The sequence below is a fragment of the Cricetulus griseus genome, chromosome 6 (assembly GCF_003668045.3).
Source record: "Cricetulus griseus strain 17A/GY chromosome 6, alternate assembly CriGri-PICRH-1.0, whole genome shotgun sequence".
NCBI classification, from domain to species: Eukaryota; Metazoa; Chordata; class Mammalia; order Rodentia; family Cricetidae; genus Cricetulus; species Cricetulus griseus.
The window spans coordinates 59,017,106-59,043,805 of record NC_048599.1 but is presented as its reverse complement, the minus strand read 5'-3'; the positions used below and the strand labels follow the sequence as shown (position 1 = coordinate 59,043,805).

Here is a 26,700-nt window from a genome sequence, read left to right as displayed (position 1 = left end):
AACCACTTATCTGAAACACAAAGTGTTGAAAGTATTAATCTGTGCCTTTCAAGCTCATCTGGTTGAGCAATGGAAGAAGGCTGGACATAACTCAAGTCTTTAATCCTCTTAGCCAGGCAGATCCTCTCTCAATGAGTACATTAAAAAGTCCACTTGCTTATTACATGAACCTCTAAGAGGAAGTCCTGCAGATTCACCAAGAGAAAATGCAGCAAATCCAATGCTGAACAGCACCAAGTAAAAACAGCTAAGCACTATTCTATTTCAGTTTGGGAATCACTTTACAAATGTAACTTACAATAAAAAGACTCTTTGAGGTCTAATAGCCATGCAAGGACTGGAGGGGGGAAGTGATAAAAGAGATAATCTTGCCACGAGGTGGTGGTGCACAACTTTAATCCCAGCACTCAGAAGGCAGAGACAAGTTCCAGGACACGCTCCAAAGCTACAGAGAAACCCTGCCTGGAAAATCTAAGAGATAATCACTAAGCCTCCTGGAGTAATATTTTACTTGCTGCCTGGAGTTCTTGTACAAAATAATCCCTCAGAGGAAAGGCCAAGATCCCTTCTCCTATAGAATTTTCCTTAACAAAACTCAAAACTAACTGAGATTAAGATTGAGAAAAACCTTTATATTCTAAGCATATTTGAGTCTCAAAGAAAAATATACAAATAAGAAATTCTGGCCAGGCAAACTACTGAGGCATAGACCCCAGTAGTTATGTTCTGAAATTTCTGGCCTTTGCAGATTCTATATGTAGACTCCCACCCATGAAGGCTAGTTTCTAATACGCATGTTACCTGGAACTACTCTTCAGTGCCTGAGCTTCATCCAGTACCATGTATTGCCATTTGACCCGCTGGAAATACTTGACATCCTGTACTACCAGCTGGTAGCTAGTGATGACCACATGGAAGGGGGCATCCTGAGTGTATAAGGTCTTCTACAATTGTAAGAGGGGAAATAGGAAAATGATATGTAAAAAAAGTCAAACATTTTTAGTGTATGTGGGTGCATAAATATGAATAAGCACATATACATATGGAGGTCAAAGGACAATTTTCCAGAGTTGCCTCTTCCTTCCACTGTTGGTTCCAAAGACTGAACACACATTATCAAGCTTGCTTAGCACCCACTCAGCCATCTCTCCAGTCCAAATAACAATTCTCCATAAGGAGCCAGGTGGTGGTGGCACACACCTTTAATCCCAGCACTCAGAAGGCAGAGACAAGTGCTTCTCTGTGAGTTCAAGGCCAGCCTGATCTACAGAGCAAGTTCCAGGACAGGCTCCAAAGCTACAGAAAAACCTGCCTAGAAAAACCAAAAAAACAAAACAATTCTCCATAAGGTAATGAATGAAGCCTGGTGTAGTAGTGCAACCTTTAATCCCAGCACTGGAGAGGCAGAGGCAGAATGATCTCTGATTTTGAAGCCAGCCTGAACTACATCATGTTCCATTCCAACTCAGGCTACATAGTGAGATCTTGTTTTAAAAAAGGAAATAAACTATGAACAGTGCACTAAAAGAAAGATGAGGAATAAATGTTCTTCCATCTGTGTGCGCAGATGTGCAATGAGGTAAACTGGCAACATCCAATGTCTTTAAAGCATTTCCTTTTATAATCGAAGTAACAACTAATATCCAGTTCATGAAAGAAAAGGGAAGATGGAACTGAAGAGATGGCTCAGTGGTTAGAACACTAGCTGATCTCGCATGGGACTCATAACAACCTATAACAACAGTTCCAGGGGATTTGATGGCTTCTCCTCTGGCCTCTTCAGGATCCTGCATGTACGTGGTGCACATATACTCATTCAAACTCACACACACACATATTTTTTTTTTAAAGGTACATCTTGAAGAAAAAAAGGTGTCTTCACACTAGACTGTAAAAAAACGATTGGCTGTACAGGAAAAACAATGCATCTAAAGAAAAATATATTTGCCCCATATCCAGAAATGTATTGTAGATTTTATATACATGAGGACTTATTCAAAGAGAATTGAGAGAGTAGAGAGAAAGAGAAAGGGAGAGGGGGCAGGGAGGGAGTCAGAGAGAGAGAGAGAGAGAGAGACACACACACAGAGAGAGAGAGAGAGAGAGAGAGAGAGAGAGAGAGAGAGAGAGAGACTTAAGTTACCTGACTCCAGAATCTCCGGATGACTTTTCTATCATGAGGATTTCCCCAATATGGTAGCACCTGGAAAACGGTTAAATAAATACTTTATTTTCTTTGAGAATAAACTGAAAACATTATCAATAGTTATTCTGAATGGTTTAATAAGAAACTAATAAAAGGGCATTTTTGTTTTTGTTTTTTAATTTTTGGGGTTTTTTTGACACAGTTTCTCTGGGTAACAGCCATAGCTGTCCTGGACCTAGCTTTGTAAACCAGTCTGGCATTGAACTCAGAGATCCACCTGCCTCTGCCTCCCAAGTGCTGGGATTAAAGGTGTGCACCACCATTGCCTGGCAAAAGGAATTGTTTGATTGATTTTCCTACTGACCAAATAGAAACACATATACAATACATCTTTTTTAAAGCATCAGAGCTACTAAAGCAATGGAAAAGCAAGGAGCCAAGGACCAGAAAGAATGAGAAAACCTAATAGCATGTGGTATTTTCTCTATGCAGCACGGATACACTTCAAAATTTCCAGCTGAGAGAATATGCATCTTAGCAGAGATTTAAAAGAGGGGGGGCACTTCTTGCTATTTTGGAGGAATTAGGTTCGAATCCCAGCACCCACATGATGGTTCACAAACATCTACAACTCAAATTTCAAGGGATTCAATGCTCTCTTCTGACCTCCGAGGGTACATATATACACGCAGGTAAAACACACATAAAATAAAAATAATAACCGGGCAGTTGTGTAGCACACCTTCAATCCCAGCATTCAGGAAGCAGAGGCAGGAGGATTTCTGTGAGTTCGAGCCAGCCTGGTCTGTAGAGTTAGTTCCAGGACAGCTAAACAAAGAAACCCTATCTCAAAAAGCCCAAACTAAACCAAAAAAAACCAAAATGAACTGAATAAATCTAAAAAAAGAAACAAGAAAAGAAAAGAAATGCAGGGCTAAAGATTAAAAAAAAGAGAGAGAGATGTAGGGCCAAGGTTAAAAAAGAAAAAAAAATACAGCTCAAGTTGGAATAATCTGGTCACCCCTGGCTCTAAATCATAAATCAAGTTTATGCATTAAGTAGTAAAATCCTTGAATTATCTCATGTCCTGATTAAACAAAGAAAAGAGTGAATTACTTATGTGCCAGAGGGGCAACAATACTAGTAGGGGAAAATTAATAAGTCAATAAACACATGAGGAGTGGGCATACAGCTCGGGTGGTGAGACTACTTGCCTATTTATTACATATGAAGCCAGGCCATGGGAAGTGGAGGGAGGAGAATCAGGACGACTCATTCTCAATTACAGAGTGAATCTGAGGCCAGCCTGGGCTACAAGTGATACTATCTTAAAAACAAATCAACCTTCCCTGCCCATATATATACATACATATAATAAATATATATAATCAATTCAATGTGGAAGAAGACTACAACATCTACAATTATCTCTAGAAATTGTACTGACACAGGATTAAGCAATAGTAACCAAACATAAGAAAAGATAACAATAAAAACCAACCCGAAAAATTATGGAAACAAACCCAAACAAGACTGAGACAATGAGAAGACAAGGATTAGACTTTTACGAATGTTAAAGTATCTAGGTGTGGTAATGAATGCCTGTAATCCCAAGACTGAGCAGGTTGAGGCAGGAGAATCATGAATTTGAGGTCATCAGCGATCACCTAGCCAGACCCTATTTCAAATAGATAGCATAAGAATACACAGTGTTTTCTCCTAAAAAATAAAACTGGCTGCCAGTGAGATGGCTCTGGATAAAAGGGCATGCCACTCAAATCTGACCACGTGAATTCAATCTCTGTAAGCCAAAGTGTAAGGAGAAAACCAATTCCTAAAAGTGGTCCTCTGACTTACACACACACACACACACACACACACACACACACACACACACACACACACACACACACACACACAAGTCCTATGCATGCAAGACTACATACCTGTAATCCTAATACTCATGAAGCCAAAGCTTGTCAAGGCTACAGAGGCTTGCATAGGGATACACAGTGGTTAACAGCACTCGCTGTCTATGAGGATCAATCTTCAGTTCCTAGCACCCACATGTAGGTTCACAACCACCTGTAACTCTTATTTTCAAGGAATTCAATATCCTTGAAACACAGTCAGGACATATAAAAACTGACCATATGCTACAACATAAAAACCAAGATTCAAAAATTTAAAGAAGTAACATAATAATATCATTGTCCTCTTGCCACAATGAACTCAAGCTATGGAATAATAACAGGAAAGATGTAAAATGGCCTTCTTTATTTGAAAATGAACTATACTTTTAAACAAATCATGAACCAAAGAACTTCAGTGGAAGTTAGATATAATTTTACCATGTGACAAATCAAAGCTCTAGATGCCAGGTATGGTGGCAAACACCTTTGATCCCAGCACTTAGGAAGCAGAGGCAAGCAGATCACTGTGAGTTCCAGGACTAGAGCTACAATGTGAAACCCTATCTCAAAACACACACACACACTCTGGATAACTAAGGGCATAGTTAGAAACCAGTGATAGCCTCAAACCCGCATATCCATAAAGATGAAAATCACCAACACATGAAAGAAGTTTAGAAGCAGAGAATAGAAGCAGAGAATAGAAACAATAAAGTAAAAACAAAACAAAACAAAAACCCCAATAAAGCAGGGGATGGAAAAAAAAAACCAAAAACAAACAAAAAATGCAAGAATGAACAATGATACAAGTAACTACTTAAAAAACGCAAATCACATTTTATGAGGAAAATAAAGAAATTGGGGAAGAGTAGATATCATAGAACCATACACATTTTTCCAGTCACCAACACCAAATATACTGAGTTTCTAGATGTCAGCATCACGGATCTATGCATCTCATACAATCTAGCTATAAGCATGAGTAGAACATTTATCTAACAGAGAAGTAAATAAGTTTTCAACAATCTAAGAGAAATAGCAATAAAAATAATAAATGAAGGGGGGGGGCTGTGGTGGTGGAGTTCCAGGACAGCCTCCAAAGCTACACAGAGAAACCCTGTGGGGGGGGGGGCGCAGAAGGGGATGACACTAGCTAGGGTCAGCAAATCTTTTGTAAATTCTAAGCTTTACAGTCCATATGGTCTCTGTCAAAACAACTATGCTGTTTGAGAGTATAAATGAATCTATAAATAATATATAAAACAGTGTGGTTGGATTAAAAAAGATTCATATTTTAATGTCTTAACCCGATATTATAAAGTATTTTCTAATCAATAATTATAGTGGGTTTCTAAATAGCCAAAACTATAGTATGACCCAGTAATTCAATTCAGGATATGCCCTAAAGTAATGAAAACAAGACAGGAGTCCAAAAAAAGTATACACAAGTGTTTATAGCACTGGGGCTGAGAGCAGCTAAAAGGTGAAAACTACCCTTAAAACTCTATCAACAGATGAGCAAGAGCCATAATAAAATATACAAAGGAATCAGGAGCTATAAAAAAAGGGTGAAGCATTGATATCTGTTACAAAATTGATGAACCTGAAGACTTTTTATGCCAAGTGAGAGAAACAAAAATGTAAGGCCACATATTGTATAGTTTCCAATTAGATGAAGTATTTGGCAAATAAAGTTATCTATAGAAAGCAGATCTGGGGAGGGGGGAAACTGGAGAGATGGCTCAGAGGTTAAGAGCACTGACTGCTCTACCAGAGGTCCTGAGTTCAATTCCCAGCAAACACATGGTGGCTCACAACTATCCCTTATAAGATCTGGTGCCTGCTTCTGGTGTGCAGATATACATAGAAGCAGAATGCTGTATACATAATAAATAAATCTTTTAAAAAAAAAAAAAAGAAAGCAGATCTGGGAACTGGAGAGATGGCTCAGCAGTGGAGAGCACTGACGCTCTTTCAGAGAATCCAGATTCAATTCCCAGCACTCATAAGACTCTCATCTGTCTGTAACTCCAATCCCAGGGATTCTGACACCCTCACACAAACACATATGCAGGTAAAACACCAATGCAGATTAAAAAAAGACAAACAAAGCAAATTTGTGTTTCCCAGAGGCTGGAGGGAAAGGAGAATAGAGAATTACTGCTTAATGGACATAGGGTGTTTTTTTTTTCCCTTTTTTTCTTTTTTTTTTTACTTTTTGAAGACAGGGTTTCTCTGTGTAGCCCTGGCTGTCCACTCTGTAGACCAAGCTGACCTCAAACCCAGAGATCCACCTCCTGGCATGGATATAGGGTTTAAGGGTATGGTGAAGACAGTAGGAATGAGAGCAGTGATGGCCACACCCCACTGTGAATGTACTTTAACCACTAAACCATACATTTACATGATTACATATGAGGTTTATTACACTTATTTTACATGTATGTGAATGTGTATATATGCATGTGTACATACTCATGTGCCACAGAGCACAGGCAGAATTCAAAGGACAACATGCAGAATTCAGGTATCCAGGCTTGGTGGCAGTGCCTCCACTCCTCTGGCCATCCTACCTACCCTGAACAAGGTAGTTTCTTTATGACTGTTTAACTTTTTGAGACAGATTCTTGCTAAGTAGTCCTGCCTGGCCAGAAATGTGCAATTTAAATCACGGTGGCCTTGAATTTGTGGCAATCCTTCTGCTTCAACCTCCTGAGAGGCTAGTACATACACACTCATGGTAAAAAGGTGATTTTTATGGTATATGTGTTTTATAATAGAAAAAAATTGGAATAGAAAATCTAACAGGGAACTGTAGGGGGAAATGCTGACCATGCCCACCTGAGGGCTGGCACAGGTGACGCTGACCAGGCACACTTGGGCGTAATCAGAGTGAAGTAGCAAGGCTTTAAATATGAGGGACGCACGTATGCAGCTCTCTTTTCCCTCTCCCGCCTAGCTGTACAGGACTGGCTCCATCATGTGAGTACTTCCTAATAAACCATCTGTTTTTCAAACTAATTCTGGCTCCATTGGAATCCGAATTAATTGCATTCTACTATAGGGAACACTTAAGACATGGCTCAAAGATTCTATAATTTTACCACCCCTACACTAGTGTTAAAATTAAAATCAATAAACAAATAAACAAGAAGGAAATTGAATATTATCACACGAAAGCTCATTTCTAGGCATTAAAGCAAAGATAGGAAAATTTAAAAGTACTATCACACTGCCATCTCTTGGTCAGTAAAGGAGCTGCACAAGCTCCAGTGGCTGGGTAGAATTTAAAGACTTTTTGACCCTGTATTTAACATGTATCTAGCCATAATTTGAAAAGAAAAGTAAAAAAAAAAAAATGCCCCCCCTTTTTCATATGCCTAACAATTCAAGAAAAAAAAAATCTCAATCAAGCCAATCTCACATTCTTAGGGAGCTGAAAGTAAGTACGAAAATCAAGAGCCAGTCCAAAAAACCAACAAAACCAAAAGAAAAAGCCAGATGTCAAGGTTTACCTATTGTCTCATCAACTACAAGTTCAAAGCTGGCCTGGACTACAGAGTGGGGCTTTAAGACAGTCTGAAGTACTGGGGTTAGAGTATGACTCTGTTTCTAAAAAACAGAAGCAAAGAAATAAAAAAAATTACAGATATAAAGGACTGGGCAGGTATTTCAGTTCACAGTAACTGTCTAGCATGTTTGAAGCCTTGTGATTGACTCCCAACACTACATAAAATCTTCTATGGTGGCATATACTTATAAAATACTGGCTACTTAACAAGTTTGAGGACAGTCTGTGATTCATAAGACTATATATCAAAACAAATATATGGGAGCTAAAGAGATGGCTCAGCAGTTATAAGCACCCGAGTTTGATTCCCAGCACCCACTTCAGGCAGCTCATAAGCACCTGTAACTCTAGCTTTAGGAGATCCAACACATTTCTTTGTACATACCTACACACAGCTATGACAGTTTAAAAATAAAAATTGAACAGCCAGGAGCCCTGGCATACACCTTTAAAGCTAATGATTAGGAGGCAGAGAAGAGGTAACCAACCACAAGTGAGAAAATGACTCCGTAATGTTGGTCTGTAAACTAGATACGGTAGCACAAACTTTTAATCCCAGCATTCTGGAGGCAGGTGATCTATGTGAGCTCAAGGCCAAGCTGGACTACACAGTGTTCCAAGACAGTCAAGGTTACATATAGAGACCCTATCTCAAAAAAACAAAAACCAAAAACCCAAAAACAAGCAAAAAAAAAAAAAAGGAAAAGTTTGGCTTATAACAAGTCTTTAGTCATTGTCTTGATTGATGTGGGAGGTCAAATCCCACAGGGGGCAGTGCCACACCTGGGTAGGTGGTACTGAGTGAAAGCAGGCTGAGCAAGCCATGGAGAGCAAGCCAGTAAGCAGCACTCTCCTCCCAGGGCCTGTTTCAGATCCTGCTTTCAGGTTCCTGCCCACTTTAGTTCCTGCTCAGAATTCCTAGGATGATGGAATACAAGCTGTGAAGTGAAAATAAACCCTTTCCGGAAGGAACCAAAAACAATTATTAGTAAGGCAGCAAAATAAGGGTCAGAAATCTTATCTTAAAGAGCTTCTTTACCTTAAATTTAGGAACAAATCTTGTAAACTCCTGGTGCCAATTATTAAGTGTAGAAGCAGGTGAAATTATCAAGAAAGGTCCCCAAATGTTTTCTCTCTGCAACAGAAAACTGGGTCAGCCAGCTGTTGGAAAACTAAAGATACTCAATACCAAATAATAAGTGACAAAGTTAAAAAAAAAAAAAAAAAAAGCAGAAGCAATGTTAGTTGAGGCAAGCCTGGACTACAGAGCTGGTTTCCAAGACAGCCAGGACTACAGAGAAACCCTGTCTTGAAAAGCCAAAATAAATAAGTAAATATCAAAATAGAAAAGAAGCAATATTAGCATAATAAGAGCATACCAAAGAGGTAATGTATTAAGCAATGAGAGTCTTACGACTTTTAGGTTTTAATTTTCTTCATAAAACATGTATGACAATACTGATTGATTTTTATTATTTTCTACTATGTTACCATAATTTCACTGTTATTTAACTGGAAGAGTATTAATTGTTTTCAATGTATGTTATATACATTTTCCAATTTAATTTTTATAAGATTCTTATGACATATATACATGCATATATTACGTCTGATTTGAAAAAGGTAGAAAACTCAGCCTCAAGAGATTTAAAGTGAAATCACCTCAAAAGGGGTTGAGTGGGTTGCCTACATGACATGGCTAGAAGGAGCAGTGCTGAGATGGGAATCTAGTACCAGTTCCTGCAATCTAACACTAAAGTCCTTGCCACTACACAGGCAGCTCTTAAAGCAAAGTGAAAGACAAGAATTCTGATTATACCTGTTCCAACATTGTTCTGGCCCCTTAAGAACTAAATGTTATACCATTCTGTTCATTATGATAGGCCTTCAGATGTAGCAACAAGTGCTATTACTTTTGATATGGTACCAAGTATAACATTGCTTTTAAGTTGCTGTCAATAGAAAATGAGCCTAAATTTAGGAGAGAGGAAGACAGACTGACAAGTCTACCTACTCACCTCAGCCAGATGGGCTAGGAGGGCAATGCTCTGTACAGTTTTACCAAGACCCATTTCATCAGCAAGAATTCCATTAATACCCTGGAAGACATGGAGAGTGAGAAACATGGTCAACATCTGATTGCACCACATAGGATTCTTTCCATTCAGTGACAAAAAATCTAACAAGAATGGAGGGACAGATCAACCAAGATTGATTGGAGACACTCAGTACCAAGACTACTAATCACTACTGCAACAGTTTCTTTTGCCAACATTACAGTTATATGTGTGATTTATGATATATTAGACCAAGAATAAGGCCAGTTCTTTGCCTAATCTCGTCCACATCAAGCAAATATGATGTTTACCTAAGACTAAGACTACCTAACAGGATACAAACAGAATGTCCAAGTTAAAAACACAAAGATACCTTTCAGACTCTTGCATCAAGCTTAAGTTTTAGGAATGGAGAGAGGGCTCAGTGCTTAAGAGCACTTGCTGTTCTTGCAGAGGACTCAAGTTCAGTTTCTTTTTTTTTTGGAGACAGGGTCTCTCTGTGGAGCTTTGTAGACTAGGCTGGCCTCGATCTCAAAGAGATCTGCCTGCCTCTGCCTCCTGAGTGCTGGGATAAAAGGCGTGCGCCAACACCGCCCAGTTTCAAGTTCAGTTTCTATCACTTATATGGCTCACACCCAGCTCTAACTACAGTTCTAGGGGACCTGGCCCCCTCTTTTGACCTCAACGGGCACTGTATGCCTGTGGTATACTTACATAAAGGTAAACATTTATATATACAAAATAAAAATCAGTAAATCTAAAAAGAAAAAATCTAAAGGTTAACTTACTTCATAACTAATCAAAAGAAAAAGAATAGTAAAATATAAAGAATAGGTTTGACACATTTCTAAAACTTACCTGTTCATAGAGATTGGCTAACCAGTTCATGCCTTTCAGCTGGTAACCTTTCAATTTGCCATTGAAAATAGTGGGTTGTGGAATATCCTCACCAGCCCGGATGGATGGATTCGCAAGGCTGTAACTCTCCCCAAATCCAGAGCCAGACTTGTCTGCTGCCCTAAGGGCAGCTGCTCGACTTTCTTTTGCATCTTCATCAAATGACCTTGTCTGGAAAACAAAAAAATCAAGAAACATATAGAAAAAAAAATTTAAACATAAAATTCATTAACTTATCTTACACTATGCTAAAAATTTGGACAAACTTTGTAATATATTACTAAGTTAACATAACAATTATATTAAAATGTTTTTATTAACATTCTAAGCTATATTATGTTACCTGCTAATTCAAAGATTTTATTAAAAGTTTGTTGTTGTTTTTGTTTTCAAGACAGGGTTTTTTTGTGTAGCCCTGGCTGTTCTGGAACTCCCACTGTAGATCAGACTGGTCTCAAACTCAAAAAAAACAGCTTGCCTCTGACTCCTGAGGGCTGAAACTAAAGCCATGCACCACTAGCACCTGGCTTGTTACAAAGTTTTGATACAGGGAGTTGAGTGCATAGAGCATGCTGATGATTAAAGACCACAATATACTTGAATAAAAATATTATGAAATTCACCACTTTGTAAAATGAACATATCTAATAAATATTAAATCTACATAACGCTATACTGGAGCTCACTACATAGACCAGCTGGCCTCAAACTAGATCCTCACACTTCTGCCTCTGAGTGGTGAGATTAAAGGTGGTCACCACCACATTCAGCACTTGTATCTGTTCTTAGTCCCGACAAAGTAACAGAAAGGCTCCCTGCTGGACACTAAACTGCACTTCTTCACTTATTTCAACCCAAATACAGTTTCTTACTAATTTTATTAACGATCACTAGGTCCTCAAGGGCTGGGGAGATGACTCAGAAGAACACTGGCTGTTTTTTGAGAGGAGCTGGGTTCAGCTCCCAGGACACACCTGGAGGCTCACAATCATCCTTACTCCAGTTCCAGGCAACCTGGCACTGTCTTCTGGGCTCCGTGAACACCAATTAGGCACACAGTACAAGCAAATAGTCATACACATAAAGTAAAAACATATTTTTTTTAAAAAAGACTAGCTCAGGAATAATAGAACAAATTAGTGCTTGAGTGAAAGAAACCAGTGACTTAATTTTCTCAAGACATAAGACTATTCAAAAGAATACAAAAGAAAACAGTTTGTAACGTAACTGTAGCTATTTCAACTTTAATAATAAAAATTCTACACAAGAAAATATTTGTTATTCTGCCATACTAGCACTATTCTGAAGCAGAGATGGAACCAAGGGATGGTTCAGTGGTTAAAAGCACTGGCTGTTCTTCCAGAGGACCTAGTTCAATTACCAGTACCCACATGGTGGCCAATAACCACCTGTTTTTGAAGTAAGGAGAGACTTCACCCTCCATGTGATCAGAGTAACACAGACACAGACACACACACCAGGCCAAACTCATTTAACTGAAAACAATGAGCAAAGAATAAAATAAGAAAGCAAGAACATGCAAATGAAAAACTATGGGGCATTTCCTGGGCCTATTACAATATGCCTTTTCTTTCTTTCTCTCTTTCCTTTCCTTTTCTTTCCTTTTTTGTTTTGAGACAGGGTCTCACTAGGTATCCTTGGCTGTTGTGGAACTGATCTTATACACCAACCTAGCCTCAAACTCATAAGAGATCCACTGGATTCTGCCTCCTGAGTGCTAGGATCAAAGGTGTGGCTACCATGTTCAGTCTGCTTTTTCACCTGAGACTTACTCGAGCTTGGTGAATATGGTAAGCATTTTCAGCATTCTTCAGGGCCTGGGCTTTAAAATGGTTACTGTCTGAAAAGAGAAAACATGTAGGTTATCACACTTTACCTCCTTCAAAGACACAATTTATTCATCCCACACATAAGTGGATCCCCAGTTCTCCACTGTATTTATCCCAAGGCTAACAATGGACAGGGAGGAGGAAAGACTAAAATCCTTGCCAGAGATAAGAACACTGAAGCATGAGGGTTGCACCTTCAATCCCAGCACTCAGGAGGCAGAGGCAGGTGATTTCTGGGGGTTCCAGGCCAGCCTGGTCTACAGAGTGAATTAAAGGACAGCCAGAGCTATACAGTGAGACCCTGTCTTGAAAAAGATAAAACAAAAGCAAACAATCAAAGGAAACTAGAAAAATAAAGTAGTTGTGGATGTCCCTGATCTCCAACAGTGAAAGCCAGCACACTAAACCCATAGTAGTTTTAAGATCTACTATCTATCTCTCAGGCCTAGGTTTTCTTGCATAAATTGATACCAATTGCCAGAGGAAGCAAAATCATGCAGATTCAAATGAAACAACTGAAGCAGATGAAATCTAACTGTGTATGTGTTAACACTCAAGATCTCTAAATACATCCATTCTCCTACATTTCTAGGTCAACATGATCTTGATTACTACACTATGAAAGTTCTCTTACTATGTAACTGAGGATGATTTCAAACTTCTGATCCTCCTGCCTCCACAGTGCTGAGATCACATGGTGGCACTGCCCTGCCTGGTTTATGTGGTGCCAGTCATTGAACCCAGGATTTGTGAAGGCTAGGGAAACGCTCCTACTCTCTAAACCAATACTGAAAATTCTTTCATAAGTTATTTTATAGGCTTCCCTTGCAAAAACACACATACTTCCTTCTACAATATAACAAATCTCCCTCTTCTGTTCAGGACAAAACTTTCAAGAATTGTAACACATGTAACCATTAAAAAATAGAGGTTACCTGCTCCTTCCACCTCCTGACTCAGAACTCACCATAGTCTTCCTGGGTGATGTTAACCACTACTCCACCACCAATGTCAATTTGTCTCTGGGTAGAACTATCTTCTAGTTTCCTTAGGATTTCTTCCTGGATTCCATCATGACCCATGTCACGTTTTCGACTCATGAAATGAGCATACAATTCTGTCTGAGTGATTAAGAAGTTGAGTTTTCGCTGCTGCCTCTTAGCCTAAAGTGGGGGGAAAATTGGAAGGTAAAAACATCCAAATTAAATGATATGTAGTCAACAGAATTTATAAAATCTTTATATAGACCTGTGTATAATTCTTTTAAATAAGTTTTTATTTTTAAAAAGGCAACCATAAGCACACAAAAAAATATAAATATAATTCCTTATTCTCTACTCTTACATATACAAAGTCTAGACTAGTTTAAAGTTTAAAATGGTAGATGGGTCTCACAAAACTAGATTAATTGTTCACTGTCCCTATGTAACAAATTCTGTTACTCCAGTTCCAGGGTATCCAATGCCCTTCTGGACTCAGCATGGATCCGAGTTGTTCACATATCCATAAGGGCAAAACATCTACCCACAAAATAAAAATTCTTTTTTTAAGAAATTAAAACAAGGTGCTAGAGAGATGGCTCAGAGGTTAAGAGCACTCACTGCCCTTCCAGAGGTCCTGAGTTCAATTCCCAGCAACCACATGGTGGCTCACAACCATCTATAATAAGATATGGTGCTCTCTTCTGGAGCGCAGGTGTACATACAGACAGGACACTGTATACATAATAAATAAACCTTGAAAAAAAATTAAAACAAGCTGGGCGGTGCTGTTGCATTCCTTTAATCCCAGCACTAGGGAGGTAGTGGCAGGTGGATCTCTAAGTTCAAGGCCAGCGTGGTCTGTAGAGTGAGTTCCAGGACCACAAGCACTACACAGAGAAACCTTTTCTTGAAAACCAAAATGATGATGATGATGATGATGATGATGATGATGATGATGAAATTAAACCAAACAAATGAAAAACAGGAAGAAAAGAGCTGGACATTCAGGAGGCAGAGGCAAGTATATCTGTGAGAATTTGAGGACAGCTGGTTTATATTACCAGTTCCAGGAAAGCTAGAGCACTATCTCAAAGATACAAAGCAACAAACTCAATTCTTAGTGCTTTATACTGAAAAGGCTTTTAGAATTTGTTTGCTTTTGCCTCACCTCCCGCATTTCCTCATCCAATTTCCGCTGCTCTAAAGCTTCCTTCTCTGCTCGTTTTCGGTGCTCTTTCTCCACCTTCTCATACTTCTTCCAGTACAGAAGCATCTCCTTGGTTAGGCGCCGAGCACGAGGCAAAGTCTCCTTACAGTTCTTCTGTGCTTGCAAGGCAGCTCGACGTACCTCCTTCATGCACTGGTGGGCAAGCTGCAAACAGCATCATTATTATAACAGGGAAGGACCTAATTCCAGCAAAGGTTCTGCCTGGACTTTAAACTAGTGTTCCCCATTTTTTTTTTTTAATATCTACGGTGTTCTCCTTTTTTTTTTTTTTTGTATCTACAGTCCTGCTAAAGAGACAATGCCCCTGAATTAATCTGTCAAAAATTACATGTAGTCAACAGAATTTATCAAATCTTTATATAAGGCTGTATATAATTCGTTTTAAATGCTTTTATTGCTGGTGAACAACAAATAAACACAAAAAATATAAATGCAAAAGAAAAAAGGAAGAGAGGAAAGGAGTGAAAAATTAAGAGGAAAAAAAGGATGATTAATAGTGACTAAGGAGCCGGGCGGTGGTGACACACACCTTTAATCCCAACACTTGGGAGGCAGAGGCAGGCGGATCTCTGTGAGTTCGAGACCAGCCTGGTCTACAAGAGCTAGTTCCAGGACAGCCTCCAAAGCCACAGGGAAACCCTGTCTCAAAAAAAAAAAAAGGTCCAGACAGACCCTTGAGGTCAAACCTCCTAATTAAGAAACCCATGTACATCTACCATTTTAAATAAAACAAAACATACTATTCTGGAACTCTGTACTTTAGGCATGAAATTGCTCTTGATGTATTTATTGGCTTGAGACCTTCACAAAAGGTGACCTGCTAATATTCCCTTGTGAAAGGTGGGGAGAAACTGCAGGATAGCATATGCATGAGGGAAGAAGCAGCAGCTACTGAGGTGGCTACCTAGGCATCATTCAGTAAGCCTTTCTGTCCTGCAAGGACTAGGGGTGCAGTGGCTTTTTGTTGAGACCTGTCTGTAAGTTATCCATGTACCTGAAAGTAACTCCAATTAAACTGAATGGTTCACCTGTCCTTGGTACCCTAACTGGGATGAACATATTTCTTCACATTTACCCAGGAAAAGAAAAGCAACAATGAAAAAGACCTGAAATTTACTGAGAAGTTACAAAGTGTTATTATCATATTAATAATAATAATAATAATAATAATAATAATAATAATAATAGCCATCACTGCTTTTTTACGTGAGCCGTATTTTAACATGTTTTTTGTACACAAAACCCCTAGGTAAGCAGTGTTGTCATCATCAGCAGCAGCATCTTCATCTCTATTTTATAGATTAGGAAATAAAGGGGCTGAGAGCCTAGTAATGGAGAAATCACACTAAAAATGTTACCCCATCTGATCCTTACAACAAGCTGCTATTTTCCTCTCAGTATATTCACATCAACATTGTTCTTTTTTTAGTTATTGTGTGTGTAATAGTTATGCAAAGATGTACATGTACCATGGCACAGGACAACTGTGGGGAGTCAGCTCTTTCCTTCCACTAATGGTTCCAGGGACTGAACTCATGCTGTAGGCTTAGCAGCAAATACCTTTACCCACTGAGCCATCTCTCTGACCACCATCATTGCTTAAATGGAAAGACTGAGCACAGATCTTAAGGATCCTATGATTTGCCCAAGAAGCAGAGATTAATTAATTGGTGTGACACAAAAAGTTCAAAGTATGAGAAATATGATGAACAATTTTATTTATTTTACTTATTAAACAGAATGATACCACCTAGAAGTTCCCTTCCATACTATCTAATTCATGATCAACAGAGAACACTCAAGAATAGTGAAAAATAGGCGCAGATGAGAACACACACTGGGCAAAATAGAAAACATAAAGTATATTACCTTTCGACTATTGGTGAGAAATAAGTTTCGGGCTGAAGACTTCTGTTTGTTGGCCTAAAACAATTGAAAATAAAACTTAAGATTCATTTCTAATAGGACTATGTAGTATTATTTTAATTCCTGAAGCAATGAAAACTAAAATGTCAAATACATACAAGACAAATTACTTCCAAAAGTCATCAAGAGAGACTGTCTGGCATAACATGAAACTACCAAAATAACAAGAAGAAGCTACTGTTGCACCTGCCTTGCCTTTAGATTAGTTTTGCGTATGTATAGTATATGCATGTATATATTTTTGAATATATGAGAACATGTCTGCACATGTATGTAGAGAAAAGCAGTAGATGTTGGGTGCTTTCCTCTATCACTTAGCTACTTATTTTTTGAGACAGGGTCTCTCAGTGAACCTGGAACTCACAGATTCAACTAGACAGAGTGGGCAACAAGCTACCTGTCTCAGATGCCCATGAGCTAGGATTCTAGGTACAGGCCATGATGCTTGGCTTTTGACGTGTGTGCTGGGTACTAGATCTCAGGTCCTTACACTACTAAGTGTAAGCAAACCAACCAAGATATTTTTCTAGCCCTTTAAATAACCTGTATTCTTTTAGAAAGGATTTATAAGGCTGAAATGGACTAGGACACCATAATAAATGCAAACCTGAACTCTACCCTGATTCAAACATGTTGCTTTCCAGGGTCAATGTACAAAGCTGAGGAAGCAGGACACTGAGATAGAAGCAGCATTATAAGCAACATACTAGCTCTAACTCCAACAAAAGCAAATTGCTTCCACTATTACTCATATTTTTGCCATCACCCAAGCCTCATTCCAATAAAAAAAAATAAAGGCAAACCTAACTCCAGCTCCCAGTCTTCCTCTACCATTTAAAAATAACCCTGACTTTTCACTAGGTGTGATGGCACCTGCCTTTAATCTCATCAGAGGCAAATGGATCCTGTGACTTCAAGGTCATCCTGGTCTACATGGCAAGCTCCAGGCCAGCAAGGACTGTATGTATAGTAAATCCATGAAACCATGTCTCAAAATAAAGTCAAACTAACTTCCAGTCATGTCCATTTAATTACAGGAAAGACAGAAGAGGCAGCTCTCTGCCTACTGCATCGTCCCCCATGCTAAATAAAGGTTTAATGTTACAGAGAATGCCTGAAAGCCAATTTTTGGGGGGGGGGCAGGGAAGGGGATGGGAATGGGACACCGACACACCAGACAGGATTTCTCTATGTAGTCCTGACTTTCCTAGAACTCACTTTATAGACCAGGCTGGCCTGCAAATCAGAGATCTGCCTCCAGAGTGCTAGGACTAAAGGCATGCAGCAGCACCACCCACGCTGAAAGCCAATTCTAAAGTGGTCTTACCTCATGGATTTTTTTTTTCAGCCTTTTATTAGTATCTTCCTCTAATTCATATGTTGCATTTTTTTTTCATCAAAGCCAACAATCTCAATTGCTCCTACTGAAAAGTCATTTATCATCTGAAGGGCATCATCTAAAACTTCTTCAGACACTAAAGTGTATTTTCCCTATCAAGAACAGCTCAAAAACTTAGAAATTGATACATGAAAAACCAGTTAACTTAGCTGGGTGATAGTGGCACATGCCTTTAATCCCAGTACTTGAGAAGTAGAGGCAGGCAGATCTGTTGGTTCGAGGCCAGCCTGGTCTACAAAGTGAGTTCCAGGACTGCCAAGGCTATATGGAGAAACCATGTGTTGAAAAACAAAAATAAGCAAATGAATAAACAAAAATAAGTACTTAAGACAAAAATAAAAACTAATATCAGCAGTGGACAGAAATGTGCATATTACCTAGACAAAGAACACATCACTATGATAATCGTGTGCAAATGCACAACCCAAATCTGCCCATGTAGACACACCAGGTACAGATCTATCACAAAGGCAAGGTCTGAAAAACTCAAACGAAAGAGATTAACAACTAAATGCAACATGGAGTCCCAAAATTGGATCCTGGCTTGAATCAGGAGAAAAAAAAAAAACAGCGAAATGTTATTATGAACTACAAAGCAGACAAATAGTATTCTGCTAAAGCTCCTGGTGTTTGACTACACTATGCTTACAGAGGGAATCTTTTCTTAAAAAAACAACTAGGAAGGGAAGTCAGGAATCCAAGGACATCCTGGGCTTTCTACTGATAGCTAGTCTGGAACACATGTTACCCTATTTCAAAAAACCAAAACCAGAAGCCATCTGGTGGTGGTACATGCTGCTAATCCCAGCACTCAATAGACAAAGGCAGAGGCAGGCAGATCTATGATTTAGAGGCCTGGTCTAAAGATCGAGTTCCAGGATAGCTATGGCTACACAGAGAAATGCTGTCTTGAAAAACAGGAGGGAAGGAAGGAAGGGAGAGAGGGAGGAAAGGAGGGAGGCAAGGAGGGAGGGGAGGGAGGCAAGGAGAGAGGGAGGGATGAAGAAAGGAACAAAAGTTTTGGCATATAGTTCAGTGGTAGAGCAACTTCACTTCTACCTCGACAGTTACCTATGTAAGTCTCCATGAATTCATACTAAGATCTCTAATTCTAGTCAGATTTCACAGGCTGTAACTATTATTTATATCACAGGTAAATACATCTGTTTGACTTTTCCTATTACATTTGGCCCTTTTCCTCTCATCACTAATATCCCCATTCACCCACATAATGGTCAGTTGTGGGGTTTTTTAAATTTTTAATGATTTATTTATATTTCATGTGCAGACAAGTATGTCTATATAAGGATGTTGAATCCCCTGGAACTGGAGTTACAGATAGTTGTGAGCTGCCATGTGGGTACTGGGAATTGAACACAGCTCCTCTAGAAGAGCAGTGGGACTCTTAAACCACCAAACCATCTCTCCAGCCCCCATATTGGTCAATTTTACTTACTTTGCTTATTTTTGAGGGTTCTAAGAAATATCACGAAAGTCACTGCATGTCTAAAAGTTGGTCCTACACCAATCAAAACTCCCTGACGCCCCTCCTGCTACCTGTTCCCATGCTTCCCTTTCACTCCCTTACCTTTGGTAGCTCCTTCTTCACGATGCTGAGCCATACTTTCCTGCGGCGAGCATTAAGCTGCTCAATGGATAAGTGTTTCTTCTTGGTGCCAGGGGGAGGTGCATCATGAGAAAACTTAGCAAAGACTTTGGTCTGGTGATGGTGGTGACGTGGGGATTCTTCAGAAGAAAGCTCTTCATCTCGTCGTCTTTTTTTCTTCACCTTTTTCAACTTAGCTACAAAGGAAAGACATGCTTACAAGGATGTGTTTTCTCCTTCCAGAGGGGCAATGTTGCTTTCTTTTATCAAACCAATAAATATTCCAAAAGAATTCACTAATTTGAAAAAAAAAATTGGACATTCCTTCTGTTCACATGAAAAAAAAAAGAGACTAAAACTCAAAACCCAGTGCTTCTGAACTCTGCACTGTGAAAGGTTTATAATAAAGCATCGCTGGCCTCAAATGACAGTCACAGCATAGAAACCTACTTCTGTTTGGTGGAAATGCAAGACAACTAAGGAAAACAACAGGAAAAAAAATGCATCAATTGATAGGACAATAAATTTTTAAGGAAGAAAATCATAAATGGCACAAATGTTTAATTTACATTTGGAAGGAGAGTGGAGGATAATCAAAGGGGTGTGTAAAAAAGGAGGGAAGACTAAAAATACGTTTCTTGAGCAGAATTGGTGTCTGCAGAGAAATCTGCCTTACAGATATTTTCAGCCTCTCGTCCTGTGTCCTTTCAGCTCTCCAACTGCTTAGCGATCAGTAGGAGATGAAGACATTTTCCGGCAAACACTCATCAGGAGGTGATCCACTTTTCTCTTATTCCTCACACTCCCCTATGCACAACCAACTTTTTCTCACCCCAGACTACTCCCAACAATGGCAGAGTTTGTAAAAGAGAAAAAGAAGGAAACTATTTTACCTAAACCTTTGGCTAACAACCCATAGCTGTAGCTTTCTTGGGTTGGAAGGCAAAGAGGAGGTTGCAAGACAAGGTCTCCTGTAGCCCAAGCTGGACCCAGACTCCATGCAGCCAACAATGACCTTGATCTCCAGACTTTCCTGATTCTACCCACCAAGTACCAGGATAACCGGTATTGTGTTTACAATCTACAGCTCTTAAGTCTTTATTTCTAAAGAAGACCACAAAACAAATATGAAATAAGTTCAATAATGCCACTAATCAGAAAAAGACTATAGTTTTTCAGATAAAGTAATTTTCTACTACATTTAAAGTCCAAATGCACCACAAACACTTGTGAAATTAAGAAAGAATAAATATGGAATAAATGCTCACCTTTAAGCTTCTTGTCCTCCTTGAATTTCTTTTTTTTGGGTCCAAGTAAATGACGCTGTTGCTCATAGAAAGGGTCATATGTTGAGAGCAGGCCTGCACTGTAGTACTGGTATTGCTGCAACTGAAGCAGGCAAATACTGTGATGGGCCTGCCTACATTCCACAGCACAGCCTTGCACTAATCTTAATTAAAGAAAGCTAAGCCAGAGGAAATCATAGCTCCTAAACATTGCTTCCAACAGGAACCAATAAGAAATTAGTACATTAAAGAGAATTTCTTTAACTTAGAAGCAAATCAGATTCAACTGGGAAGGAAAACCTTTGGGAATCTGAATTTCTATCACATTTTCTTTTCTTTTCTACCTTCTTCAACAGGAGCTCATGTAGCCCAGGCTGGCTTTGAACTCCTTATTCCAAATACTAGATCTGTTAATATGTACCACTACACACATCAGATACACATTTGGTATGAAGTTAATTATTTATAACAGGCATTTCCCTTTAAGCTAGTAATTCCAACACTGGCTTAAAGGGAAAAGGAAAGTGGAGGCAAGGAGATCAGGATTTCCAGGCCTATGAGCTACATATGACTCTGTCTTTAAAAAAAAAAAAAAAAAACTTTTGGACATTGGTGGCGCACACCTTTAATCCCAGCACTCAGGAGGTAGAGGCAGGCGGATCTCTGTGAGTTCAAGACCAGCCTGGTCTCCAGAGCGAGTGCCAGGATAGGCTCCAAAGCTACACAGAGAAATCCTGTCTCAAAAAACCAAAAATAAAAAACAACAACAAAAAAAAAAACATAGTAACTACAACAAAAAGTGAAAACAAAACAAAAAAGAAAAGAATTGTTTCTCTTTAGAAATTCATCAAGGGCTGGAAAAGATACCAGTAGGTAAAGGCCTTTGCCACCAACCCTGAAAACCAAAAGGTAGAAGACAGGAAATGCTGACCTCTGACACCAATCACATCCATGCTGTTGCCGTGGCAAACACATGGGCACACACAAACTAAAGCAGTGCATGTAAAAACAAACAAAAGAAACTCATCAGCAAGAAATAAGCTATACATGGCCACATACAAACTAAAGCAGTGCATGTAAAAACAAACAAAAGAAACTCATCAGCAAGAAATAAGCTATTCCCACACAAACTAAAGCAGTGCATGCAAAAACAAACAAAAGAAACTCATCAGCAAGAAATAAGCTATATATTGCCACATACAAACTAAAGCAGTGCATGTAAAAACAATGAAACTCATCAGCAAGAAATAAGCTATTCCCACCACCAACTGGTCCTTCGATTTATTAGGTTCCTAATATTGGCTACTAAGGCTTTTACCTTTATATTTGCTTTTTGTTTTGTTTTGAGCTGTTTTTGTTCATGGTAACAAGGCCTCAGTATGCAGTCCTGGCTGTCCTGAAATTCACCATGTAGACCTACTGGCCTCATGCCTAAAGATGACCCCCCTGCCAATGTACCGGTTGCATATGCTGGAATTACAGGCATATGCAACTAAGTTGTCCCTGACGGTGTTACCAACCTGTCATCTCAGTCCTTTCACCTTTCAAGTGCCCTACTTCTCACCAAAAGAACTTATTATTAAGGAAAAGTGCCTATTATTTACAATTAACACGAGTATCTCGTGTTTTTCCATCCACATAGCAGTAAATCCTTCCAAACATTTTGTTTCAACTAACTCTCAAATCCCACAATAATCTTATTTCCCATATAAATTAAAATCTGTTGAGATTATAAATGATGGAATAACATGTAGGACTAAAATAAAGCCTGTCAATTGTCAAAATTAAGTGAGTATGCATCAAGCTGTACACTTACAGTCCAATGTTTATATGTTTTATTTCAATTAAAAAAATTCAAAGCAGGTCATGCCTGTAATCCCAACACATATGGCTGAGGCAGACTGCCAGGAACTCTAGGCCCATCTGGGCTATAGTGACATCTGTCTCAAAAGAAGTAAAGGAGAAATGAGTAAATATATGGAAGTACCAGGTGCCATGGCATCAGGTTTCAGAATCAAAATTGTTAGATTTTGCTGGGCAATGACGGTGCACACCTTTAATCCCAGCACTTGGGAAGCAGAGGCAGGCAGATCTTTGTGAGTTCTGGGCCAACCTGGTCTACAGAGTGGCTTTCCAAGATAGCCAGGGCTATACTGAAAATCCTCTCTCAAAACAAAACCAACAACAAAAAAGATAGATATTCCAGTGTTTATCATTCCCATAGGTTTTCTGGTTTTTAAGTTTGTGTGTATTATTCAAGGTTCTCTGAACTCTGAACCTTAATATTGTTGGAAAAACATTAAGACTTCAAATATACTACAGTTCATTATATACAATAGGTTTTATTTCTGGCAAAAATCAGAATGTTTTGGTAACACAGGCCAAATAGTTGTCATTAAAACTAGCATCAGCCAGGCGGTGGTGGTGCACCACCTTTAATGCTAGCACTTGTTAGGCAGAGGCAGGCCAATCTCTTGAGTTCAAGGGCAGCCTGTCTACAGAGCCAGTTCCAGGACAGTCTACACAGATAAACCCTGTCTTGGGAGGTGTGGGTGTGGAGGTGTGAACTACCATCACTGTAATATTGGTCTATGAAGAAGTTTTTCCCAGACAGAAAATATCAATAGCAATTGTACTAGTAAAGATACACTAATATTCTCACAAAGTTAAGCATAGTTATCACATGACCTAGCAACTTCTGTGCTAAGTATAAAACCAAGAGAAATAAAAACATACACCCAATACCAAAACCTCACAATAGCATACAAATGCGGGGGGTGGGGGGTGGAGATCAGCTCATTGAGTGAAAAACAAAAACACCATGTTCTATAAATAAAATTTGATTATTTGTCAATAAAAATGATGAGGTAGCAATGCTCGGTACAAGCATCAACAAATCTTGTAAACATTACACCAAATGAGAGAAGCTAGGGTAAAACGCACCATGTTATCTGATTCCATCTGTATGAATGTATGAAATGTCTATAATAGACATGTCTACAAAGATGATGCATGCACAAGGCCCTGTATTCAATCTCTAACGACAACCAAAAATAAAACCTCAGCTGTATGTGGTGGCACATGCCAGCACTTCGAAGGTGGAGATGCAAGTTCAAGGTCACCCTACTAAGCAAGTCTCAATAAATAAGTACATAAAATATACATAAATCATATCAAAAAAGGTAGAGTGATTGCTGCCTGGCACCAAGAAAGAGAAGAATGAGAGCAGAAGCTAAGAGTTAGGGTTCTTTCAAAAGTGGTGAGTGGCCTAGAACTGAAGCACTGATGATGAAGACACAACACTATTAGCATATTTAAAAGACATTCAATTACCTACTTTTCAAAAGCTGAATTTTTGTTATGTGAATCCTATCACAATAAAGCTATTAACAATTATTGCTTCATATACATTAAAATAACTTGGTGCGAGTGTTCTCGTGAAACTCTCACCTCCTTATCTTTACTATATTTATTTTGGTGAAGTTTCTTATATTTGTGTAATCGAAGCATGTTGTGAAGTTCTTCTCTGCTGAGATTGAGTTCTTCTTCATCATCATCATTGTCTTCACTCTGAGAATCTGCCTCACTGGACTCATCACTTAAAAGAATGCTCTAGAAAAAGGGTGAAAATTGAATATAACTTTTGTTGTGAAGCAATTTCTTCTACAGCCCAATCATTTTTAAAAAGATTTTATTTATTTATTATGCATACAACATTCTGCTTCCATGTATATCTGCACACCATTAGAGGGCATAATGGATGGTTGTGAGCCATCATGTGGTTGCTGGGAATTGAACCCAGGACCTCTGGAAGAGCAGTCGGTACTCTTAACCTCTGAGCCATCTCTCCAGCCCCAACCCAATCGTTTTTTCCCCAGATGCTAGAACAATGGTCAAAATAGCCAGAGTATAGTCTTTTCAGAATCTTACACTACTCTTTATCAATTTAGCAAAAACAAAAACAAAAACAAAAAAACCTAAATGTTGAATATGTCAAGGCAAACAAAAAATTTCAGGGTACAGGAACAAAGAAAAGGAATATAGCATTTAAGGGAACAAGGACAAAGCAAGGTATGATAACTAGAAGGGGAGAAATAACTCAAATTCAAATATCCAGTAGTTCATGAAAGGATAAACAAAATGCAATATATTCAAATGATTAGGCGATAAGAAGAAACAAAGAATTAAAATATACAACAAAGTACTAATTTATACCACCACATAATAAACCTTCAAGTATTACACCAAGTAAGAAAAGTCAGCCACCAAAGTCCCCATACTATGATCCAATTTATCTGACATGTCCAGAATGGGCAAATCAACAGAAAGAGAAGCAGATTAGTAGCCAGCAGGGACTAAGAGACTCTCAGGATGGGAATGGCTGCTAATGAGCAAAGGGTTTCTTCATGTAATGATGAAATGTTCTCAAATTAGACAGTGGTAATTAGCAAGAACTGTGAACTTATTAAAAGCTACTAAGTGTCACTGTTTAAAAGCTTAGATTTTATGGTGTCTTACATTTTTTTTTGTTTAAAGATTTATTTATTTTGTGTGTGTTTTGTCTGCATGCACTTCTATGAACTTTGTGCATACTTGGTGCCTGCAGAGATCAGATGGTACCAGATCCCCTGGAACTTGATTATAGATGGTTGTGAGACACAATGTATGTGTTGGGAACAGAACGTGGCTCCTCAGCACAAGCAACAAGCATTCTGAGCCATATCTTTCTAGAGCCATATCTCAATCCTTAAAAACGTGATAGTTAAGCATAAAGGTTTATTTCTAACTTCCTAAAGAAATCTTCCAGATAGAAAGCAAGTTAGACTTGCTTTTGAAGTACATAGTCATGATAAAGGATTTTGAGCTCATAGTAAAAGTAAGAAATAGTAAACCAATTAGTTTTTTTTTTTAATTAAATATTTACACATGCTAAGAAACCTTTTTAAAAGAAGAAATATCACCCTTTGTTCACTCTGGCCACTCACAGTAATGTAAATACTATGCAACTCTAACTATTTATGACGGTGACCTGAATAAGTGCATCCCTAACGATGGAGTACAGCCCACAACATCAGGTTCTAATCCGACTTCTACTACCCTATTCACTGTGGGCCAGCCACACTAGCCTCTCCTTCTCCCCAGAAACACCAAGTTGCTTCTTTGTGAACGATTCTTGTTCATGTCTCATATGATCAATGGCTCTTACCCTAAGACATTCACATGCCTCACTCTGATCTTTCAGAAATCTGTTGAAATGGTCTTTTAAAGAAGTTGTAGTTATTTTTACTTGTTTAGACTCTTACTACCTCCCTTATGTAGAATGTAAATGACTTGTCTACCTGTAACAGTACTTGGCACATGGATGCACTTGGGATATTTGATGACCTACTCAAAAATTCACAAAAAGTAAATTGACATTCCTAACTACAAGGTGAGCCAATGAAGGAAGTATCTTTTATGATCAATATCCACTCTTTCCTCAGTGTCTCATATTTAATAAAAGTCTACTAAAATTACTTCACTGAGTTCTCTTCACTAAACAAACTCCAACGGTTAAAACAAAACAAAACAAAACCTGTCTCTGTCTCTATAAACATCTGTCAATATGCCCAAATGAACTGGTGACTTCCCTCTAATGGTAATCTTAGGTTATTTGGACTGAATGTTCTGTCTTATTTCTTACCTTTAGCCACTTTCTGCTTTTCTTCAACTTAGAGAAGTTATATAAATTCCCCTTGTCAGATTTTGATTCTGGATAAAGAAACATAAAGAATAAAAAAAAAAAAAATGAAAGGATGACTGCCCCCAAGAGAACTCCAGGTCCAGAGGAACCCCACT

The 26,700-nt window shown here is 38.7% G+C and overlaps 1 protein-coding gene across 3 annotated transcripts in view; it reads right to left on the bottom strand.

Annotated features, from left to right (window-relative positions):
* Positions 1 to 26,700, bottom strand: part of Ino80 (INO80 complex ATPase subunit) — a 106,180-nt gene that overhangs the window by 63,393 nt on the left and 16,087 nt on the right. For all 3 annotated transcript variants that reach the window (XM_027422166.2, XM_027422165.2, XM_035446079.1), the window contains 13 exons: positions 26,546 to 26,613; positions 24,313 to 24,474; positions 20,845 to 20,965; positions 19,559 to 19,773; positions 16,515 to 16,568; positions 14,586 to 14,789; positions 13,402 to 13,597; positions 12,378 to 12,445; positions 10,546 to 10,755; positions 9,649 to 9,729; positions 8,670 to 8,765; positions 2,144 to 2,203; positions 802 to 944 (listed from right to left, as the gene is read on the bottom strand). In XM_027422166.2, coding sequence (XP_027277967.1) covers positions 802 to 944; positions 2,144 to 2,203; positions 8,670 to 8,765; positions 9,649 to 9,729; positions 10,546 to 10,755; positions 12,378 to 12,445; positions 13,402 to 13,597; positions 14,586 to 14,789; positions 16,515 to 16,568; positions 19,559 to 19,773; positions 20,845 to 20,965; positions 24,313 to 24,474; positions 26,546 to 26,613 — 1,678 coding nt within the window. The remainder of the gene's footprint in view (positions 1 to 801; positions 945 to 2,143; positions 2,204 to 8,669; positions 8,766 to 9,648; positions 9,730 to 10,545; positions 10,756 to 12,377; positions 12,446 to 13,401; positions 13,598 to 14,585; positions 14,790 to 16,514; positions 16,569 to 19,558; positions 19,774 to 20,844; positions 20,966 to 24,312; positions 24,475 to 26,545; positions 26,614 to 26,700) is intronic.